Consider the following 25154-nt stretch of genomic DNA (forward strand, 5'->3'; position numbering starts at 1 on the left):
TAATTCTGTTCTGGCTAAAATGTGATCATTCTCTTGCAGGATTTTATATTTCAACACCCATTGGAATGGGATTCGCAGAAGACCGAGTCCGGATTCTGAGTTTGCCTTTGGTCTCTTCAGATACATATTGCCTAAGCTTTTGGTATTGTTATGTAATTCCTAAACCTATACTTTGTTTAAGAATATAACCAAGGAGCTTGCTTTCATATAGAATGTTAATCCAAGTTGGTGTGTCAGCAATGCAAACCTGCTTCTGTTTGGTTTTCCGCAATCAGCCTCAACTCCAGGCCTGAAACTCTAACTCCTTTGTAACTTTGATTCTTGCAGTAAGTTTTAATGGATTTTCCTTTTCACGCTGCATCCAGTATTTATCTCTATACAAAAGTGACATGAAGAATCCCTGAAACATTTATTTGTCATGAAGCTTAACTAGGCCTCTGCAGAAAATATAGCGAAGCACCAAAGAAATTCCTGGTGCAATCTAAAAGTATTATTTATTTTAATTTCCTGCTCACTGTAAATTAGTCCTAATTTCTTAAAACTGGTTATAAAATAAAGAGAGACATTTTTTCATGCAATTTCACTTTTTTCCAATAATAACAGAATTGCTTTCCTCCCTCTAGGTATTTCATGTACGGTGCTAATGTTTACCTTTTAAGAGTCAGCATAAAAAATGAGTATGGTTTGGAAAAGGTAATTTTCAAGAAAGAAGGAAACTATGGAAACCAATGGAATTATGGACAAGTAACTTTAAATGAAACATCTGATTTTAAGGTTTGTTTAACTGCTATTCTTTTAAAAATTTATTTTAGCTAAACTGATATCACAGTTCCCTGTGAAATGAGCCCAATGACCTACAGCTCCAAAGATACTGCCTAGTATTATTTACTAATGCATGTCATCAAAAAAATGTTAGCATCCAGAAGAATCATAGAATCACAGAATGAGTTGGAAGGGACTTTAAAGATCATCTCATTTCAACCTTCCTCCTTGGGCTGGGACACCTTCCACTAGACTTAGAGCCCCTTAGCCATGAAGAGATGTAAATTAAATAACTTCAGATTCCAAATCAGTATTTTCACTAATTACCTACAGAGTAATTCACTGAAAGTGTGTTGCAGATGGAAGTGGTTTTTGGCATCACATGGTTAACAACTGACCTAACATATCTGTAAACATATGGAGGAGATTTAATCTAGACAATTCCTTCAGCACCTCTCTTTTGAAAACAATTTTTTATTATAGGTATTTGGGGTGGTTTGCCCTTCTGAAGTAGTTTTGATTGATGCAAAAACACTGCCAGAAAGATACATTTAATGTCTAAGGAAGTAAATGCATCTATGACCTGGTTGCATCAGATTTCCAGCAAATGTGTGGTCTGTGATCTCAGGAAGATTGCTAAACCTAACTGTGTTTCACCAGCAGGAGTTCCTTGGTTGCAGGATTACTTTAAATATGTGGATATTAAAGCGCAATAATGAAGAAATTAGGTGAATTTCCGTTTTTCTTGGAGATATGCCATTATTTCAGAAGAAGTTTTGGGTAGATGAGCAATGCAGAATTTTGTTTAAAAAATTACATGGATTTATATATAAAAAGCAAAGGTGTTGAATATTTTTAAATCATGTTCATCATTTGTATGGAGAGGTTGCTGCATTCCTTAGAATGATTCTCTGAGTTTGCATAGTGCTATTTTATTTTGCCAGGAACTGTGTCTTATCCTTGATGTCCTTCCCTGACTACATCACCAGTGTAGATTACAGTGGAAATAAGAGCCTTCAAGAAGACAGAACAGTTCAGCATAAGAGGCTCAAAAAAAGGCTTATTAAATTTTAAAGTTCTAATTTTTTCCCCTGAATTTCAGGTTATTTTAGATGCCTTTAAAAGGCGTAGTCCCAGTGATATTGCTGTGGATGACATTGGCCTGACAAAGGGAAAGTGCAATGAAAGCAATTATATCGAGCCAACTGCAGTGCCAACTGTTCCTACTACTGCTTCAGTTCCTAGTAAGTAAACACTAAATTGCAGTTAATTTCCTATTACTGTATTTTTGTATGAGTGATTCAGAATTTTCAGCCTTCAGTTTTATAAAAACCTCTCTTAATCATCACAAATATCTATTCAGGATAACATACTATAGATTAAGTTCCCTGCCTGTGACTTCATTGACAGCAAAAGAACTGGTGGGAATCACAGTTTAAGCTGTCATTACAGTATCTTCCAAAACTTGAAAAGTGGAGGATAATTAAAAAATTCAGAATTTGTCTCAAAAAGGTTTAATTAGTAAAGCTTCCAGGACATGACTGAAAGTGAAGGAAGAAGAAAGAGAAGGAAGATCATAACCTCTATATTTGAAATTATAGGTAAGGTAGCAGGGGAATAAGAGAACGAGCAAAGTCACGTAAGTAGTATCACTAGAGGTCTCAATGGTGAAATGTCACCAAGCTCTGAGAGCATGTGCACACTGAAAACTCCCATATTTAAGGAAAAGAATTTATGATAGTGCGAGATTGGTTTAAGAATGGAGCACAAACTATGTGAGTGTCTGATACCCAAAATGGAGGTATTACCTGAAACAAGGCGCACAATTAATTTGTTATTTCCAATATTCATTTAGTTGTAATGTTAGTCCTGCTATAGCTGGTTACATTAAAAAGGGGAAAGGCAATATTTGCTCTGAAAAGAATAAATGGAAAATGTATATAAAACAATGAAGAAAGATAGTCTATGATGCTAACCAAGTCCAAGCACATCAAAGTAAATAGTAATACAAATATAAACAGACTTTGTTGAAAAAAATCATTAAACTATCTGATACAACTTTATAATTTATTGTGAAAGGAAATGGAAATGTGGGGGCGGGAAGAAGGGAGAAAAGATTTCTACAAAAGGCCTGTTCTCAGGTGGCTGCAAATCATTAAAACAAACAGTGAGAATGTTCCAGGACTTTCCCTTATTATATTTACTGTCACTTACGAAGCACAGCTAATTGTTCTCTTGACAGGATATAGTAAATAAGAATGGTCTAAAATAAAAAGACTAGAAAAAAATTGTTTGCATTGTATGCATGTTGAAACATTGCCATTCTATCAAATTTGTCACCTCCAAATCTACTGCATCAGGACCTGTAAGAAAACAAACCTTCTAAATATAAGAGCAAAATGCAGTTTTAGACCTCCATCATAAGACATAGGGAGGTAGAGTTCAACAAGATGTCTCTGTCAGCAAAATTAAACTTTTATAGTAGTAGTAATATCAGTCATAATTTACCAAAATGAGTTTGGGAATTTTAATTGCAGTTTTCATTAAAGTAATTCTGTGGAGAGATGCTGATGTCTGCCACCTCCAGCCATCTTTCAGGTGCTGTGAGTAAACACACTTCACAAGTTAGCATCAATCTAACGATTAGTAGGAGAACGATTCTGTGGTAAAAGAGAGCTGAGTGCTGCTGTCAAAACACCAAAGAAATGTTGTTCAAACTATAGCTCTTTATCCAAAATACGGTGATAAAATATTAATATTCAAAAAAGGATGCTGTCATAAGGCACATATCTCCTTGTGAAAGAGATTAGAGAGGATCCAAACTATCCTTCAATATGATACAAAGTCTAAGCTGTTGCTGGGGAAAAACTATCTTATTCTCATAACTTTGTTAAGACATGCCATGGACATGCTAACTCTGATGAAAAAAGTGAATGTTATCAATCATCTTCAAAGAATTATGAAATTACTTTGATAGATGTGGTGCAAGCTTACTAACACTAAAGGTTTCACTACAAATGTCATGTCTATAAACAAGAGATAAAAGAATTTGAGCTGAGTGAATTTCTTTTACTAGAATTAGAGCTTTAATAAGAGGCACTGGCATCATTGACAGTGCCACAAAAGCTCATTGAAACATAAAAAAAATAGTTTTGGTGGTGGCACAGGGAAGCTGGATTTCCTTTTGTCTTTTGCACAAGACTGCCAGCTTACACTTTTATCTAAAACAAAGATTGCTTTCATCTTCATGTTCATTTATAACCTGCCTTTTAACACCAACAGTGTGGAAATTACAGTGTAGATTCCACACTTAAGATGTGTATGTCAATATAAATTGAAGTTTGGCCAAAGCATAGAGGTATTTATGAATAGGTCATATATAATTTTTTTTAAATGTTGAGAAAATCATCTGTTATGCTCAATCAAAGAACCAAGATTGTTGGTACTGATTACTTTTTGGTTCTCTAATGAGCAACAGCTGCATGAATAACTCCACATGAACTTCCTTTTTAAAGATCACTGGAAATTTTTAAGACATTTTTCCCAGACATGAGTAAATTCAATTTCTTCTCTCATTTTTCCATACAAGAGAAAGATCATTAATAATGTGCCTTACGTGTAGTCAACACCAGATCAAATTGCATCATAAGTTGCCCCTGTTTTGCTGCTAAGAAAGTTATTTTTGCTCTGCTCATATCAGGTGATATTAGCTAAGAATCATATATTCTTTATGCAGCTTAACAATCTGTGTCAGTTTGCACATGCAGTAATGTTCCATAAAAATAATCATGAAATGAAAGACAGACTGAGTCCTTCCTGTGACTTCTCACGGCACCATCAGAGATCAATGCTGTTGTGCACCAGGGCACCAGAACTTCACAAACTGCAATATATGAACTATAGCAATAGATAACACTATAGCATCAATTTTATGTGTCAGCAGCTCTACCAGACACTGTAACTAACAAGGACAGGGAATTCTTACCCACCATGTTTCTTCAGTGCTCTGTGTCCTTACCAGGGTGTTACCTTCTCACAACTCATTGTTCAAGTTTTATACCATAACAACCCTTAAAGCAATGAAGTCGGCTTGAATACCCTCTGCATAACGTTACTTGTGCAAATTACTGTTATTGACTGAAAAAGTAAGACAAATGTTTCCTTTTTCAGCTGACTGTGGAGGGCCGGTGGAACTCTGGGAGCCAAACAGTACATTCAGCTCTGAAAACTTTCCAAACAATTACCCTAATCGAGCTTCTTGTAAGTCATTCTTTTCCAAATCTTAAGGATAAATTTAACCTTATGAAAACAGATACAAAATCTACTTTTCCAAATCAGATGCTGTCAAACAAACAAACAAACAAACAAACAAGATCTAAGCTATATGAGTGGGATATTTTAACTAAATTCTATATGACAATTAGCAGAAGCTAAGGAAATGTGTCAGTTGATTAAAAAGTGATGAGGATGGGCATAAGCCCATGGCATGGGTACAGACAGGTCAGTCCCATCATGCCTATTATCTTAAATGTATTTCTGTCAGTTCAACAACACAATAGTTGCAGAAAGTCCCCATTTTACCATTACAGCTCTATGTATTTGCCAGGTTAATATCAGTTCTGTTCAACAGCCAAAGTCTTTTCATGACAAAGAATGTATCCATGCATTTTGAAAGGAAGCTCCTCTTTACTGAATATTTCTTAACATACTAGTTAGAAGACGTTATTCTACTGATGGTACTTGGTTTAGATTAAGCTACAGCTGGCAGAAATGAATGCTTCAAGGGGGTCCACTATGTGCTGTTGGTGGATAAAGTGAGGGAGAGAGTTTTGTTGTTGCTTCTTAATGAAATTTTAATTATTTATTACTTCACTTTTAACAGGGGACTTGTGTTGGGATGGTAATCATACGAGTTGTCATTTTGTGTTTCTGTTTGCTGAGAAATGGCTTGCCTTTCCAGTATTAATTTTACAAGTTCCCAAATGAGATTCCTACTATCAAGAAAATACTTTTCATCCTATGAAAATATTTTTTAAATGGTTGCTTTTATTCTTTCTACTTTTTTACAAGATTTCCGTAGTATTTACCCTTAGATTAAATACAAGAAAATATAAGGTAAACAGAAGCAAGTATAAGATAAACAGAAGCAAAAAGCTTGAAAGACAGGCTTCTGTGACTGATCATAAAATTATCTTACTATCAAATAAGACAAAAGTGACAAAACTAATTGTGACATTGTTACAGTCAGAAAAGAGTGAGTTTTACTACTTTGGGGAAACTCACAGTTGACATGAATGATTAAAAATACATGTATGTCTGTTGCAGGAACCTAAAATTAGTTCTCAAAATTGTTTTGAAAATGAGAGTCTGTTAAATTTTGGATCCTGACAACATAAGTTGCTTTTAAAAATATGATTTAGACTTCTAAGTCTCTTAAGTGATTCTTAATAGTTTAGCAGAGAGTTCCCCCCCAGTCACACAGCAATTGTAACTACTGAAAAGGTGATTTGTGTGTTTGTGTTACTCTTTCTAGGTGTGTGGTACTTAAATGCTGAAAATGGAAAAAACATTCAACTACATTTTCAGGTTTTTGATCTGGACAGTGTTGATGATGTGGTTGAAATCAGAGATGGCAGAGGACCAGATTCCTTACTTTTGGGCAAGTAGCAGTACTGGGTAGAAAAATTAATTTAATCAGACAGCTGGAGCAAACTGATGGATATAATATAAAGGAAATGAAATCTTTCTTATTTCATTCTACATTTATTCACGTTTTTTGAGTTTCAGAAATTAGGAGGAAAATTTGAGAAAGCTTATTGTATGTGACATCACATTTCCAAAACATTTTCACACATACCTTCCCATGCAATCTGTATGAAACTCACTCCTCAATAAATCAGACTGTTTATATGTGGACAAGCAGAAGCTTAATATCTTAGTTGAGCCTTAATTTTCTATACTGATAAGATAGGGGCTGGGCTTTGAACACAGCAGTCTGATTGCAAATAGGTTTGGGGAAGAAACTGCATTACTGCAGTGGCAGTGTTTGCTTTTGAACCCAAAACATGTGAACAAAACAGCTCAAATGTGTCCATGTTCTCCTGGTGAACAGCTGTCTACACAGAACATGGCCCATTGCCAGATGTCTTCTCTACAAGAAACCAGATGACAGTAATCCTCCGTACGGACAAGTCTGGAACAAGGAAGGGATTTCTTGCAAACTTTACTACCGGCTACAATCTAAGTAAGCAGGTGAACCTTTGTATTTAAGAGGTTATACCACTGGTCATATATGTTTGAGAAAAAGTGGAGAATGGAAGGTGACTGTCAGCCCTCACTCAATAGAAATATGCAAAAGTTAAAGAGAAAAAGCCTAGTACTCATTTATACTTTATGTTTTGTAACATGAAAAGTGGTAGTTTTCTTTCATTAGAGTAATAGTTTGTATCATCTACAACTCTTTGGTGTTATATGAAAAATTGAGCTAGTATTTTGACCAGAATCTATTCAAATATTAAGGGCAAATACTAACTATTCCCTATACAAACTCCAGAAAAGAACACTTTGTGACTCATTTGAGGCTGTCATTAATGTGCATTTGAATTCATTTGTAAAATATTTATTATTGATCATATCCACTAGAAAATTTTATATGGTAACTCTGATCAATATTTGCAATATGGTCCCTCTCGCATATTTAAAAATTTGGTCCCTAGCATGTGAATAATCTGAAAAGAGCTAGTCTATGAAATATTTGCCCAGCAGCATTTCTGGTCTCAGCCAGTCTTCTAAAAGCCCCTTGATTTCACTGGCCACTGGAATTAGACTTGTCACTCATAATTCAGCAATCAGCTCTCAAAAAATACACAAAATGGAGCCAAATGCAAATTACACGGAACAGCAATGTGTTTACCAGGATTAATAATTACACCAACCCTAGGCCAAATCTTGACAGAATTAATTAGAGGCTTTGTATTACTTCTGTGGAAGTACGATAGCAGAAAAACAGATAAGTAAAAAGCAGGAGATATTGAGGGATTTGTGAAGTACTTTTCATTTACACAAACAGGAAAATTTACAGTCTTTAACTTTCAGAAAAGGCAAATGTCTCCCAGCATGTTTAAATAGTTGAAGATTTTTTTATATATTAATAAAATATAATTTTCTTAATATTTTAATAAAAATATCAACATTGATTTACATTTGTAAAATTAAGTCAGTTTCATCCCACTGTGTGAGAATGAGAGGTTGGTTTACAAGTACTTATGACCATTTTGCTGCTTCTTGTTCTGCCTTCTCCATCACCTTTGTGCAGTCCAACACCACTCTGCTATTTCTTTTTGCTGGTTCAGCATTTTTGCTGAGCCACCTTTGCCCATTTTTTGTTGTAAAATAAAGACTGAGCTTAGCAAGGCAGAGTTCTCAGAGTGGCCATTGCCAGTTATTGTTAAATATATTAAAAAGGTTCCATTTGGAAAAGAATTATGCTTATTCATGATCTTCACAGCCAAAGGATGGAGACTAATATCGTTAGCATGCAAAGGATAAAAGGATAGTCAGCAAATAAATTCATTTTAGAAGAGTTTTCTTTGTATTTTTTTTTCCATGAGGTATTGAGGGTTTGAAAAGGAAGCATAATTTGAACAGAAATACTTTTGGCAATTTAATAAAAAACCTGTATAAGCGCTACCTAAGTTCTATGGAACATTTGTCATTAGTTATGGACATTGAACGTGTGAAAATCTGGCTCAGGGCTTTTATAAAACATATTATTTTATGTCCATTTGGTACAGCCATGCTGACTGATGAATGAACCATTTTCTATTAAAAAATCAGAAGCAAGACAATTATCTTGCCTTAAATAATTAAATATATAATAATAGATTAATAAATATATATTAGATAATTAAATATTTCATTATGTTTGGGAAGGTAAAATAAAGAAAATAAACATTTTTTTTCAAGTTTATGACTCCATATTTCCTGTAAATATATTGAATGGAAAAATTAAGAATACATTTTGTCTATAGAAACGAGTATAGCTTTATATTTACTCTCTGCCTCATCTGTTTTTATTGTATAGCTTAATCCTATTTTTGTGACTGCTTTCCTCATTCATTTCTTTTACTTTTGTCTCTTCCATTGCCTCACAAACAGGTTTCAGATAGAGACTCTTGGCTTTCAGTGCCTCTTTGCTTGTATGATTGGCTTGACATAATTTAAAGTGTCTACATTTTCAAACTTTACATGATTAGTTACTTTTGACAGAATTTGACTTTTCCATTCAAGGTTTATTACACGCGATAGAAGAACACTAGTAACTGAGCAATGATAACTCTAGCAGAAACTCCAAAGTGTAATGGTATAGATTTTATTCTAGTTTATAACTAGCTTCTAGTTATCTGAAAAATTGTCTTCATTTTGAAAGAGAGGTGAATGGAAATGGAAAGAAAAGGAAATCAGAGGTTTTGCGTACTGTGCACTCAATTTTTCTTTCAGGTGGACTGTTAAGATCTCCAGTGAACATCAACCTTCCTCATAATTAGGGATTCATTTTCCTCTCTTGTTTTCCTTTAGGAGCTTGCACAGTTGAGGAGCATCAGTGTGGTAATGGGAAATGTATACCATTGAATAACCTTTGTGACAACAAACGCGATTGTGAAGATGGCTCTGATGAAGCAAAGTGCAGTAAGGTTTCCTTCATACAAAGAATCATAGAATCATTTAGTTTGGAAAAGACTCAAGATCAAGTCCAGCCATTAATCCAACACTGCAAATTCCACCACAAATCCATGTCCCTCAGTGCCACATCTGCACATTTTTTAAAATACCTCCAGGGATGGTGACTCCACCACTTCCCTGGGCAGCCTGTTCCAATGCTTGACACCCCTTTTGGTGAAGAAATTTTTCCCAGTATCCAGTGTAAGCCATGCAGATTTGGCAGGAATTGCCTAGGAAAACAGACATCAAAGGTCAGCAAATGTAGAATACTGTAGATGCATGCAGGCCATGCCAATTTGCACAGGAGTATCTCAAGGAGTTTATCAGGACAAGAAAATCAAAGTCACTTTTCTGAGATAGTGTACATAATCTGGTGAAGATCTTGAGAAGGTAGGAAGTTCCTCTGTGCTGAAAACTATAGCTGCTTACAATGGCCTCAAAATTAAAAGAGAATTCAACATGTGCATTTCTTCTGTATCCATTTGATATTTCCAAATTCTACCAGTTTTGGTTGTAATTAATTTAAATTTTGCAGCTATATAAATTCTGTAGTGCAGAGTGGAGAGTAACAGTCTTCTTGATGGAAATTCCCAAACAGTTTTGTGGTTTTGAAACCAAACCATAACACATGGCACCCTCCATGAACTCTACCTTGGAGGCATTGCTGTATGAATTCATTTCACCAAACAGAGAAATAACATTCTCTAAACAATAACTCAGATGTAAAACTAACTTTAAAATCATGCTGGGCCTAGCACATAAGCTAAACTGCTGTTTCTGATAGTGCTGTTCTGATAACCTACTGTGGAGCACTAATGGAAGTATTAAAAGTCATCTTTAAACTTAAAGCAGTACCATCTTCCTTTGTTTTAAAGAGATCTACCAGGGGTCAGATACATCCTTGGATATGTCCTGGCAGTCTTAATTGATTTCAATGTCTTTTACATGTGTGATGACAGAGAGACAGACAGACAGACTAGATGATAGATAGATAGATAGATAGATAGATAGATAGATAGATAGATAGATAGATAGATAGATAGATAGATAGATAGATAGATGTCTGAAGGCACAGATTGACCCTTCGCATTAGTGCTCTTACCTATTTGTTACCAACATTCTTGTTTTAAATTGTATGGAATAAAATCACTTCAGTTTCTTCTTAGACAAAGAGAACTTCTTTTTTTTTCCAGTCACTGCTAAAAAAGATTTGAACAAGGTAACTGTCATTTACAGTAACATGATGTACATTTTCCAAAAGATTTATTTTGTCACCAAATGTCTATTACTTCATAACAAATTAGCTCACATGAAAAGACTGGGAGAATTGTTTCCAAAAACCCATTTAATCCAAACTTTGGCTGAATCAATCTACATCTTAAAACAAAATGAAAATTCAATTAGAAGTCCTTACATTGAGTCTTTTCAGTGTCCAAAAGCCTTGCTCATTTTCCTGAAACCAATTTCAATTTATTATCAGAAATGGCAATTTGAAGTAGACAAACTGTCTTTTCAAATATCCAACTTCTGAAACTTCCCAGGGACTGCAAAGAAAAGGCAGAATGCTAAAATATATGGTATTTGAATTAATCAGCTGTTGAATGCTCAATTATTCTCTTATTCCTTACCAGCAATGTATTGGGAGAAGGACACAGATCTGATGAGGAGAAAAGAAAAGAAATTATAGTTCAAGCAGAAGACAGGTGTCAAATGTAATCTGGAGAAATATTGCAGTATATACAATGATGAAATTTTTCAGACTGCTCAGAAATTTCTCATCACTGAGATCAACCATTAATTAATAATTGCAAATCACTTCTTTCATTCATGTACTTTGTGTGTCAAAGAGGCATTCCTAAAAATTTATTTTTTAATTTACTAGATTGGGTACTCTTTGAGAAAGAATTTGAGTGGCAAAAGGTTTCCTGGACAACTAAGATTTTTTTTTTTTTTTAATTTTGGTTACCAGTAAATTTCAATGCATTGCATGTTTTTCCCAACTTCATGATGGTAATAATTTCCATCTGCCTGAAATGCAGCTGTAGCTCCTAAGGCATATATGAGATTTAGTTGACCTCCTAATAATATATTTCCTTTACTATTACACATTAAAAATTTTATTTTTATCAGTATTATGTATACATACTTGAGATTTTGTTTGCCTTATGGACCAACTGCCTTGGCACTATGCTCATAGTCTGAGATTTTTCACCAAAATCTTTTGTTCTGAATATTTTGTTTTGGGAAAAATTTTGATAGAAAGACTGGCTTTCAGTGAGCTTTTATTATTTGTGTATGTTTTAACTAAATCAGTGAAGTAAAATGGAAATAGTGAAAACTCATAGCAATTGAACTAGGAAGTCCATTTTTTTCTGTCAACTCTTATTTTAACCTTATTTAAAATCAGTGTTACTGAGCATCATGTATTCACACAATATCTGAAAATTTTATAATGGTGATTAAGAAAAAAACAAGTTAGAGCTGATGGAAAATGTACTCTTTATTGTCTATTTCTAAGACATTTGCAAAATACAGGGCCTGAAACTGTCCTGTGGCAGAAATATAGATGGAGATAACAATAACATTTCCTTCCTGTGGGAACACAACATCCTGGAGATGCTGGGTTTATTGCTCCTGTAATGCATTTTAACTTTTTTTGTGTAATAAATCTGCTTATATTACATTTCTGTCTGCTTGGGGTGGGGAAGAACATGGTTTACCACCTATCTAAAATGCTTCTGTCCATCCTTTTCTACAGTGAGATTACTTAATGGTTCTCTAATCACCGAAGGGCTGTTAGAGGCCAGGATTGGGAAGACGTGGCACCTGGCATGTGCAGATGATTGGAATGAAGAGATTTCAGACAGTGTTTGCCAGCTGTTGGGGTTAGGGTGAGTGAGAAATATTCACTGTCATTTGTTAGCAGATTTGTTGAATGTATATTGGCATCTTCCCCCTCATTTTACTGTCTTTACTATCCAAAAAAAATTACGAATATATCTTTCTCTGTCAAGTGAAGGTTCTTGGTGTGCCAGCATATTTGTAAGTGTCGTAAACTCTGTTTTCATGGCATTCCCTACAGGATTGGTGACTGAATATGGCACATTGGGCATGAGGAGACATATTGCAGAACATTAGGAGAGTGATGTGAAGGCATTAGTTTTTTATCACTTTATGTCATCACTTGTGTCACCACTTTTATAAGAATGGCTCAAGAGTAAATCTGGAGCAAACAGCAGCCCTGGCTGCTCTTTTATCCTACTGGTGTTCATTTCCAGTAAATTCAAGATATTCTGCTATTGGGCTCCAAATACATTTCATACTTATCATTAGATCTGAGCTGTTGGGAAGAAAAAACTGCATTTCTCTTGAGGCATATTTAGAGTAGGGAGTGAGGATGAAAAACAGATTTGGCTTCAGTCACTGTTCAGAATAATTTTCAGGGGAAAGGTGGGGAGGGTTGAATGCAGTGGTGTTGCATTTTTTAATCTATGGTAAAACTCTGGCCCTACTTACATTGCATGAAACTTCACCACTATGCACTGAACAATAACTAGCTTTTGTGCAGTGCTGAAGTTTTTAGGGAATGTCACTCATCCAAGTAATAATCAAATTAAATTCTAAGCCTGCAATTCATTAATTTGATCTCTGACCAAATAAAAATGCCTTCAGATGCCCTTTTGATAAATTAATTGTAGCAATCACAGACATAGGAGGACTTGAAAAATATCCAAGTGTTATTTCAAAACTGCCTTTTAATTTTCATACTAAATATCATACGCATGCAAGCAATTAGAAAATAGAAGCTTTTCACATGAATTCACATGTGAACAAACCTTCTTTTAGGCCTTCCTGGGTTGGTACTTTACTACTCTCCCAGACTGTCTAAAAGGTCAAATCAGTGTTCTGGGGCAATCTCTGGAGTTCATATTAGTGTACTAGTGTTTACACTGGGAAAATTCTGTACCCTGGTCTGGAGGGTACAGACACTCTTCATATATTTAGAGAGAGAGAGAGAGAAAGAGTTAAGTGGACATTGTCACTTCCATGCTGAGAAATGCGGCAGTAGAGACTTTTGCAGCAGGTGGGTCACAGCTCTCCTAGTGGCACAGTAGGGCTCTTGAACACTTCCCTTCTCCTATACCTTATCTTAGTCTCCATACACAGCTGATCTGCAGGCAGATTCTAGACTTCATACTTCCCAGCACTTGAAGAGGAGAGATGGTACTTCTTTCATACACACTTTGCTCCTCGTGTACTACACCTGCATAAGCCATTCTCCTCTTGCTCCTCAGATATGTATGGCTAGAGGATCAGATGAGACATAAGACTAGCCTGTCATTGCCCCAAAAATTATGTAGTCTAGCCACTGATATCTTTTTTTTTCTTTTTTTTTTTTTTTTGCATATTTCCTCAAGGGAAAGCAAATGGGTATATGTTCCAAGCTGGTAATATGCAGTATGACCACGTATATGATGCAGAATGGGCTATAAAGTAAATCTGGATACAGTTTAGAAACATCAAAACAATTTATCTCACCAATAGTACACAGAATTCTTAGTGTTCAAAAAGCCATTGCTACAAAACAATGTCACCTGAAGAACAGACTAATTGATAACTTTTAAACTGGTCAGATGACCTTTAAAGGTCCCCTCCAACCCAAACGATTCAAATTCTATGAATATATCCCACTTCAGAGGAGCTATCCTGTTCAACAGCAAAAGCAACACCCTTGACTTACCGTACAGTTATTTTGATTTCAACAGATATATGAGGTGAAACTTAACTTTTAAGGAAAGTAGTATTTACTCTATTAAATTCTTCACAATATAAAATTTCATTTCTTTTCTAGACAGTACCGCATCATTACGCCACCCAAAAAAGCAAGACTGTGATACTCCAAGGTCCAGCTATTACTGCTCTGTTTTGCATACTAAGTTTAGCTCTATATATTTAAGAAATGGTATTGTAAACCCTGCATTGTAGCACAGAAAAGCAAAAATTGATATTTAGTGCTGGTAAAATAATTAATTTCTATCTCAATATTGTTTTAGCATTAGAAATCTTGAAATGTGAGACTGGAAGAAGTGAGTCACATTTTAATCCATATGAGGTTCAAGCCTCAAAAATCTCCTGCTAGATAGTCATTAGTTCAGGGGGGGAGGGGGGAAATGCCATTTATTCCACCATCATAATCATTTCCCAAATAACACTTCACTGGTGGAACAGGGTAAATATCTAAAAATATACACATCTTTTCCTTCCAGGGATGCAAATACATCATCAACTGTTTTATTCAATGGAGATGGCCCATTTGTCAACATTACCAAAGGGGCAAACCACAGCCTAATATTTACAAAAAGGTGAGTAGAGTGAGGTTTCTTCCTCATGCAAATGGTAAATTAAAAGTATAGTGGTGATCATTGATACAATAATTTCTAGCTCAAATTCATCTGAGAGGTAACATGATTCTGTATAAGGTCTGGGCTATAAACATATCTAGGTTTTATTATCTGTCTGTGGATGAATTGTGTATAACATTGGGCAAGTCTTCAGCTTCTATTCTTGTCTGTCTATTGTAAGTTAAAAAGGAAAGAGATGCTTGCTACATTCTTAGCTAATATTCAATAAAATCTTAAGTGAAGTCTTATCCATTTACTGTGGAAATACTGTCAAGGTATCTCTTGAAATAGGATGAGTCACACTCTATAATCTGTTGACTTTATTGATACTGACTTTGGACTCAGTGTGAATTGCTAAGGTAAACAATCCACAGACAGGTATTTGTAATTAGACAAAATTCTCCACTCAAAAATTACTTCTGGATTTGTCTCCACATTTAGAAGTGAATTATTAGATGAGATGATCCTCTAAATACATTTGATTCTATTCTAATCTTTGTCAGCCCAAATAACAGCTAAAATGGTTCTGAAGGGTTCTACAAATTGGTATCTTCTTGCAGATTAAATGAAAATGTTGTATTAGCACAGGAGTGTATTCTCATGGAATTCTGGGATTTACAATACACCTCCCACAGAGAAAGACTTGCCATCATCAATTTTAAAAAATATAGAATAACTTCAATTACTGTCTTTCTGCTTGTAAGAGGTCTTATTATACATGGGGTTTTTTTCTGGAATCTTACCAAATGCATTGAGGCAGAAAATTACTGTCTAACTGCTAAAATGCTGAAACCATGTTGAGGACAGCAATAGTCTACATTCTTTAAGTTTTCCTTTATAAGCATACCACATAGTAATAAAGAAGGAGAGAATTCTTATTTTTCTATGCTTTATTTTATCTACAGGGGGAAAAAAAGTTAAAAGATATATTTTATGTTCTAATTATACTCTGTTAGTCCCAAGTATTTATTTATTATTCTCACTGATGGTGAAAGTATCTTAAAGTAATGGAATATCACCACAAGCTATTTTTCTTTTTTTCTTGAATGGATGTCTAAACAAGAATCGCCACAAGATATATTGAAGAGCAGGAATGATTCAAAGATTTCTTCTCTTAATATTTATTAAACACTAAAAAGTGATTAATTCAGGAGGATATTGAATAAATTCATTTATTTCTGTACAGAAATAGGTATCTTCTACCATTTTTCATATGAACAGCTGATACAAATCATTTTAGATGATGACATAATTACAGACTCACACACTACTTTTGTGCATGTAATGAATGATAGAAAGATCATACAGATTTGATAATTAAAACAACCAAATTCATTAATTAGTAATCTAGTTATAAAATGTATTTCTCACATTGCCTTTGGTCTTTATTCATGTGCATCCACTATTGAAACAAAGGAGGGCACATATAATAGGACTTGAAAGCTGCAGTGACAGAGACAGCAAAAGTGTTCTCTGATGCCCTTAGGTAATGATTTTTGGCACGATAGCTTTGAAACAGCACAGAATTCTGCCTTGTGAACAGATTCCACAGAGATAATTGGTTTTGCCGGTTCTAAGTGATGATCATACTCACAGATATCCTAACTACTCCAGATTTTTGCCTGACAAGCTGTTTCATAGCTGACACACAAAGAGGCACACAGGCTAAGTATTCAGCACATCCAGTGCCTCTACTGCCTTTTGGCCCCTGCTATACTGACCAAGAGGCAGATGAGGAGCGGTGGGCTGAAAAGCAGGCAAGGAAGGGCTTTTCCTACTGGGAGGCAGTTTCAGGAATAAAAATCAGAGGCACATGAAGTAACTTCTACTAAAGAAACCAGAAGAAACTGGTGATGGGACACAGACCCTTGGTACCCTGCTTTAATGTAAAATTGCAGGGACAAATCTGACATCCTGAGCATTAGTTTGGCTAGTTTATGCATCTACCTATAGGCAAGCATAGGATCATATAGATAAAGGAGCTAACATGCAGTCAGCACCACTGAGCACTATTTTAAAGTCTGTGGAGGGAGCTTGGTCAAGAGTACCCAGTTGCTATGATTATGCAGAAGATGGTACTGATTTCCTGTGGATTTATACATTTCTGGTTGTCCTCCTTGATGTTTGTCTTGCTAGAAAGGGACACCTCTATGGAGTCAACACAGATTTGAATACAAATTGCAGAATTTGCTTTCCACTTTTTAAATTACAGCTTTAAAATATGGCGATGGGAGACTATTCAGGACTGGAAGGATATCTTGTTCTTACCCCTCTGTGGTGACCTTTTAACTGAGTTGGTGCTGGTTGGTTACAGTTCCCACTTTCCTTCTTGTACCACTATGCCACTGGGAAAACGCTGGATCACATCAGGCTCTATTTCCCCCACAAAAGATATCAGATTTTAGGGTAAACATGGTGAGGGATCCATCATACTGTATCATGTTCAAAGTATCCTTCCCTTTTCTTATTTAAAAATGATGTGGAAATGCACACGGTAAACAAACCATTTGTTTGTTTTTCTCTCTGATGTATTCCTGTGTATCAGACCTAAATTGGTAACACACACACTCCCAAGTGTTTCAGATTCATTACAAGCTATGAACTTAAAACCTCTCGGTATCAGAAATGCCTGAGTAGCTTTGATCTGTGGTTTTGTCCTCTTCAGACTCTGGCTTTATAGCTCTGCTAAATAATTTCTAACCTCGTATATGCAGCTATGTATTTTATAGTGCATTATTATCTTAGTAAAATGATACAGTGGTATCAAACTGTCCTTTTAAATTCTTTGGTCACACTGATCTCTAGTGGTAAGTTATTGAAATCATCTCAAAAGATAGAAAATACCATAGGCAGTTACAATTTTACTGGGAGTCTGTCACAGACAGATTACTTATCACCCTAAAACACAAAGAAGTCTACATTTATTTCTGTAACATAAACCAATTAAGTGTTTATTGGAGGGGAATATGTAAATTTAATCTTATATATTGCATAATGTTGTGTATTTGCAATTCAAAAATAATCATGTAGGATAAACTATTTTATTTAACAGTTGGATACGGATAAACTAATGTACATATATATATGATTATATATTTTTATATATGTGTGTGTATATACATCTGGCAGTCATTTAGAATTATCTTGTGTGCAGGTACATGTGATTTATTGCACTTTCCTTCTAGAGAACACTGTTTGAACAATCTGGTGATTCATCTGCAATGTAACATTCAACGTAAGTACACAGACTCCAGAAATATTTCACAGAAAAATCAAATTGTTCAGACTATAAAACCTAATGTTTATATCTTGAATGGAAAGATTAGGGATGGGACTATAAATGCTATAATAATGATATAAACACAGGAAAATTTACAGTCTTCACTTGGTTTCAGTGTTAAGCATACGCTAGAGATGGATCTATACCAAAAACATATATAAAAAAATCCAGAAGGTGTGAGGAAAAAACATATCTCAATCCAAGTTATAAAGTTGCATCTTGATTTCAGCTATAAAACACTCAACTTTTTTCCACAGTATTTTTTAATAGCAGTTCAGGTTCTACAAAGACTATTTTTTCTAAGAATATTGACTAGTCTAATAAAATGAACTATATCCCCTTCTTTATTTTAGCTTGTGGAAAACACCCCGTAACTCAGAACAACACAGCAAAGATTGTAGGTGGAAGTGATGCCAGAAGAGAGGCTTGGCCTTGGATAGTTTCACTCCATTTTAATTTACTGCCTGTTTGTGGAGCTTCCCTTGTCAGTGACGAGTGGCTGGTGACAGCAGCACATTGTGTATACGGGTAAAGTTCATTGCACTCAGAAGTAACACACTGACACGCACCCCCAAAATCAACTATCCAAATGCTGGGTAGTCACCACTAAACCTGGGTTGAAGTATGACCTGAGAGACTGATCAGTCCTGTAGAGAGCAAACCACATTTTCAAAGGATCCTACTGACATCTCTGGGAAGTAGCACTTTTCAGAGGGTTTCCAGATGTCTACTTTAGAATAAATTAGAAAATTTACTTTAGAAAAAGAAAAAAATTTCAAATAAATTCAGAAGTGCCTCTTTCTCTCCACTGAGTCCAGACCATCTTTCCAACTAGCTGGCATGGTCGTATGACATCCATGCTCCACTTTTTTATTTTACAGATAGTGGAACACTTGTTTTATGTGCAAGTTCACTGAGGAGGTATCAGATTATGAATAAATTGTGACACTGATATAAAAATTAACAACTACCTCCCTGTTTAATTACTGTCTTTTGAATCACTTTTGTGCTCAGCTAAAAGCACCTTTACTTTTTAGTAAACCCTCAGTCCTTACTTTAATGCAGAGAATCATGGATACTAAGCAGCATTTTCTGAAGAACAAAGAATTGCACTTTAAATATATGGTATCAATACTGAGCATTAGTACTTAATCTGTAATTAATGAGGGCCTCTATACACTAGTTGAATCCCTGCCAGTGGTATAAAGGATGACATCATACCCCATAAAGGTAAACTCCGTGTTGCCTGTTCCTACTGTATATTATCATAGATTGATCAAAATTTATTGTGCATCACTGGAATGAATCTTGATTTATGTGCATTGATAAGGCAATATTGGATATCCTCTAGACGGTGGTATTTGTACCATTCAAATAAGTGATGCATATTTAAATATTTTCTAGGGTTTACGTTCCTAACATCTATAATAAAAACAAGTTGTACAGAAGACACTTAGGAACTGGAATGAAAAAAAAAAAAGAAGGATTAGTATTGAAAATTACAGTAGAGCTGTCATTATAAAGAGTTAAATAGTAAAGCAGTGGAGATTGTGCCAAAATAGTAATGCTGCCTCATTGCATGGAAGGAGCTACATTCCACACAAAGACACTGAAACGAGAAAGACCAAGACCTCTTAGTTTCCATACAATAAACCCACAACTGCCTTAATACTTCCTTTTCACTTGACTCACCTTTCTATTTTCACTTAAATTTAGCATCTTGACTTTTCTAGAATTTTCCTAAATTGAAGCTTGCTGTTTCACACCTTAATTCTGAACAATTAACTTAAACACTCCTAGCTGAGAACAAAATAAACCCTTGATGCCAAAGCAAAAGATCAGCAGGAACCAATTCATTACAACAATCAGGCTGAAAATATATTTTTGAAAGTATAAACTGGTTGTTTAGAAAATAGCAAATAATTGAGTTCTCCAACAAAAACTGCCTCAAACCAGCATGCGTAGCTCAGGAAAAAAATGCAGATAATTATTTTGTTTTAGTATTTTTTTATTTAGATTAAAAAATTAAGAGACCAATTTTCTGAATCTGTGACCTGCAGCATTTCCAATGACATCCTAGGGCTATTATTCTTTAGCTATTCCATTGCAATTTTCTAACTGGGACCAATATTAATTGCTTGGTGGGCAGTCAGCAGTATTCTTCATAGTGTTTAAGAAGCCATAGTAATTTAGTTAATGTATTTTCCTCCTCTGCACCACTGTCTGATTAATTAATTATAAGTAATGCATTATAAGCCCACCACAAAAAAAGTCAACAACATATATCTGCAGCATGGATGTTCAAGTTACTATTACTATCATGAAATTGTAAGCACATCTATTTATTTTGTCAAAATGTGCAAATACTATGAATTATCATGAGGTTACAGATCAGTGTTTTATCTAACACATATATTTCAAAATTTTCCTTAATCATTCATAATTTTGATTACTCCTTGCAACTTCTAGGAGGCAATTAAAACCATCTCGATGGCAAGCAGTCCTTGGCCTCTATGCTCAATCAGATCTGACTGAGCCTTCAACAGTAGTTCAAAACATCGATCGAATAATTATGAATCCTCATTACATGAAGGAAACAAAAGATAGTGATATTGCTCTAATGCACCTACAACACAAAGTGCAATATACAGGTAAATTGTTATTTTCCCATAAAAGAGATTGTTATGCAAAACTGTGTGAAGCATGAGCGGGGTGGTGTGGCTGTACATTTTTTACAACCTAATCATCTGTCAGTCAGCCCAGTAGTCCTTGGATATCTTGCCCAAAAAGTGGGTTTCAATTAATGCACATATTCCTACATGACTTCATAATGACCTGAATACAGGAAAGAGGTTGAAATTGTTTGTTTCTCATTCACAGATTACATAAAACCTATCTGCTTACCAGAAAAAAATCAACAGTTTTTACCAGAAATTAACTGCTCCATTGCTGGCTGGGGTGACATTGGGAATGAAGGTGGGTCATCTGCTTGGAAAATTATGACAAGAATGCAGCTGTGAGGGAAAGTTTGTTCCTGATTCTGCAGGAGTTCCTAAAGTCTAATAGTTTAGAGAGATATTCCTCCATAAGAAAATTTGAGAACTATCCCACTCCACCATTCCTTCTCTAAAGCAAAGTGACAGAGTGATTTATTAGAAAAAAACATACATATCAAAGACCATTAAATTATGAACTAACCTTATTACATCCTCTTAGAAGTTGTGATGACAATTTTCTCAACATGAAATATGTACATCTTGTTTCCAGATATTGTGTGGGGGAGGGGGAAGATTAATCTTTCTGACAATGTGAAAATTATTTTCCCCAGAAGTCAAGCAAACTGACTGCAGTGTGAAATGTATGTTCTGTTTGTATGTCAAAATGCTCCAGATTTGGAGTCTCTGTGAAATAGTAAACATGCCATTTCACTTCTACAGTTGCTTGACTGCATTGCCTTCTACATTCCACAATAAAATTGCATTTAAAATTTTGTCTAGGAATTAGTAAAATAAATCTTTTATAAAAACTTGAAATAGTCAAAGTTGTACAAGGAATAGTGAGGAACACTGGAAATCCAAGTTCTCAAGCCTTTAGTTATCCCTTATATCTCCCCACAGTGAGTTCATAGTCATTGATTTTAATAACCTTGATTTAATTGTAATCAAATTCAGTCCCATTACACAAATGAAAGACAAGATTCAGTTAACAAGCACCATTTAATCAGTGACTGGGTTACAGGGACATAAGCCTGAATAGTATAGCAGTGAAGAATGGATTTCTGCTGCTCGGGAGTATGCCCAGAATGCTGGAAAAAAGAAAATAGCCATAAGTGTACGGAGCAGGATGCATATATTTATTACTGCAGGTAAACATAATTTGTATTTTCATCAGGTCCCACTTCGAATATATTGCAAGAAGCAGAGGTCCCTCTCATTTCAAATGAGAAATGCCAACAACAGATGCCAGAATACAGTATTACTGAGAACATGATCTGTGCAGGATATGACATGGGAGGAATAGATTCCTGTCAGGTAAATACAAGCAATTCACTTCCACTCCTAGCATATACATCTAGTTACAAAATAAAATGCTCCCTGATCCTCCAGTTAATAAAACCAAGACAATCACTGTCCGCAAATGTAATTTCTACTCACAGTATTTTTCCCATTTAATACTTCATAAATAAAAATCTTTTTTGAGTCATTTTGGCATAAACAACCAAGGGGACAAGAAATTTTCTGCACTAAGCTTTGAAAAATTACTACTGAGTAATTCTATGAATGAGAGTGAGGGACATGCTTAGGGAAAAGCAGAGAACAGAGACATAAAAGCCAGACAGTCTCAGAAATGTTTCATGAAGGGAAAGAAGGAAAACAATGTGATGTTTCTCCAGAATCTGTAGACCTTTTGTCAGTGGATGCCACATTTCAGAGAGGCTGCTTTTCTGCATTGATCTCATACGTTGCTTCTTGGGGGTTCTACCTTTTTATTGATTTTATCTTGGCTTATAACACACTGCTTCTCTTTGAGGATATAGTCAGAAGAAATGGCTGTCACATAATCTTTCTTTCAGCAATATGGAGTCTATGGCATGGAGACTTGATGGTTCTCCTCAAGCCCGATGAGGAGCTTACTCATAAAATTGTTCTTGCCTTGCTGTCCCCATCTAAGCCTTCACCAGGTGCAGTAAATTTGGCTGGTTTAGTCCAGAAGGAGGAGTGTGTGCAAGTGCAATGCTTGAATGCTTTCCTCTTTCCATTTTGCTTTCTGAACCTCATACTCAAAAAAAAAAAAAAAGAAAAAAAAAAAAACTCAGTGCAGCACCACAGGCTGATACAGAGTACAAGTGACCAGTGTCATGATCTTGACCATTCAGCCATGAGGAAAGATGAACAAGTGAGTCCTGTGAGCACTTGCTCCTTTAGGCTGCTGTCACAGCCTTTGAACATTCCGGGATGCCCTAAAGTTATGGGCAGAAGTATTTTAATGGCCAAGTCCTTGCAGAACTCTTCAGTAAAGATCTATTCATGGAGCCATGAGAAGACACAATTAATTCTGGTTCAACTAACTCGATGGACAATGAAAAACAGTCTTTTTTTTTCCTCATTAAGAGAGGACACTCATGTCTGACTCATCCCCTATTCAGGCTGTGGCATGAATTTATTTGGTCTATACTACAATGTTACATCTGCCATACTATTGAGGTGTGAGAAAAGGACATCTCTTTTGGCAATCTTGACATGTTTTTCTGTAAATTTGAAACTGAAGAAATTATGGAGTGACTAAAAATAGAACTGCACTTTGGACAAATAAATTCAACAAAACAAAATCCTTCACATTTCCCCAGACTTTGTGAAAGATGAGAGGCTGAACATAAATGTACTATACAAAAAGAAAATAACTTGAAACTCAATCCTGTATTAAAGACTGGTAAGAGTTGAAGATCACATCACTTAAAAAAGGAAGAAAAAACAGAAATGGATCATTTCAAGGATTTTTTTTCACATGGAAATATTCATACTGATTTCACTTCTTGGTGCCCAAGTCATACAGGGACACAGCATCTATGATTTAAACACCAAAATGAACAAAACATCATAAGTAGGCTCTGCTCCAGAGTTGAACAGTTCACTTTTGACTTTTGAATTTCTTATTGCAGGGAGATTCAGGTGGCCCTTTGACATTTGAAGATGGGGACAAGTGGTTTTTGGTTGGTGTAACATCGTTTGGCTACAAGTGTGCACTTCCCAAACGACCAGGAGTGTATGTTCGAGTCACCATGTTTGTGGACTGGATCAAAAATATAATCTATTAACTTGACAATAAACTTAACTTATAATTATAAAATTATAATTATTATCATTATTATTATAATTTTATAATTATAAATAGATGTTGTGGTTTTGTTAAAAATAGTTTCATCATTTTAATTTTTTTTTAATATGAGACAGTGGGGAAACAGTTTCTTTGAACACTAGTGCATTAAACTCAGTGGAGGGCTTTACAAAGCATGGGCAGTAAACAATGAAGAGTTAGCAGACTGCAAATGCTTTCCAGAAAAATCGGGGGGGGGGGGGGGGGGGGGACGACCCTACCTGTTTTTATACTGGTTTTATTTTATTTCATTTTAATACATAGTCAACTCTTCTCAGTGATCAGTCTGCATACAGAATGGAAGGTGTAGTTCTCTGTTTCAACTGGGCTCATGGGAGTTCCTCTGCCTTGTCTATTACAAAAAGCTGGAATGAGATTTATGGATTGTGCATAAAGGCTGATGATCTATTATGCTGCTTTCTAATGAATAAACTGAATGTAAGCCAAAAGTTCTCTCTTGTGTAATTTGTTTGGAATTAACAGAGTTAAATAAAGATTGAATATAGCTTTTTAGTTTTCTTTCTAGGCAAGTGCTTTGGCAATTATTCAAGCAATTATAGATATGTGGTTGTGCACACCCAAGCAGACTCACAATATTACAACTTCCTCTCATAAAGAGTTATGCTTTTGAAAAACCATCTCACAACAATGAGTACCAGCTGTTCGTGGTGAATAAAAAGTAACAGAGTTCCTATATTGTATGCTTTTTCTGTACTGGTGACTTAATACAGATTTTATGTTTGGTATAAAAACTATCGGGGGATCCCATTACACCATTCTAAAGAGGAAAGAATATCAAGACCAAAAAAAGAGGGGGGGGGGGGTATTTTCTTGGACTCTTTTATAAATAGGTTTCTATTAAAAATATAATTACCTATTCATTGAAATGCATTAAATTCTATGGTTTCTTAGTGTAATATGATCCACCTCTTTGTTTCTGTTTTCAGTCTAGTGTAGGAATTTAATGCAATTTTAAATCCACAGTACCCAAAGAAAAAATAGCATTCTCATTTACTGTGTATGTGTATCTACATATATATGTATGTTTTGTGTAAGAAGCTCATGGATTTGGTGCTTATAGTGCTAAATGCAGATATGAAGTGCTCAAAATACAA

General features: G+C 35.2%; 1 protein-coding gene across 8 annotated transcripts in view; it reads left to right on the forward strand.

Annotated features, from left to right (window-relative positions):
- TMPRSS15 (transmembrane serine protease 15) overlaps window positions 1–24226 on the forward strand; it is a 55960-nt gene extending 31734 nt beyond the window's left edge. For 7 of the 8 annotated variants that reach the window (XM_071572819.1, XM_071572783.1, XM_071572801.1 and 4 more), the window contains 15 exons: window positions 40–142; window positions 624–774; window positions 1865–2006; window positions 4933–5022; window positions 6296–6421; window positions 6875–7006; window positions 9340–9450; window positions 12242–12374; window positions 14751–14846; window positions 18071–18120; window positions 18519–18693; window positions 20635–20816; window positions 21046–21141; window positions 22057–22196; window positions 23825–24226. In XM_071572819.1, the coding sequence (XP_071428920.1) occupies window positions 40–142; window positions 624–774; window positions 1865–2006; window positions 4933–5022; window positions 6296–6421; window positions 6875–7006; window positions 9340–9450; window positions 12242–12374; window positions 14751–14846; window positions 18071–18120; window positions 18519–18693; window positions 20635–20816; window positions 21046–21141; window positions 22057–22196; window positions 23825–23980 (1883 nt within the window). In that variant the 3' untranslated portion in view covers window positions 23981–24226. Of the gene's footprint in view, window positions 1–39; window positions 143–623; window positions 775–1864; window positions 2007–4932; window positions 5023–6295; window positions 6422–6874; window positions 7007–9339; window positions 9451–12241; window positions 12375–14750; window positions 14847–18070; window positions 18121–18518; window positions 18694–20634; window positions 20817–21045; window positions 21142–22056; window positions 22197–23824 lie in introns of those variants that run through there. The other variant, XM_071572764.1, reaches the window with a different exon arrangement.
- The last annotated feature ends 928 nt before the right edge of the window (window positions 24227–25154 follow it).

This window comes from Pithys albifrons, chromosome 1, assembly GCF_047495875.1.
Source record: "Pithys albifrons albifrons isolate INPA30051 chromosome 1, PitAlb_v1, whole genome shotgun sequence".
In the NCBI taxonomy this organism is placed as follows: Eukaryota; Metazoa; Chordata; class Aves; order Passeriformes; family Thamnophilidae; genus Pithys; species Pithys albifrons.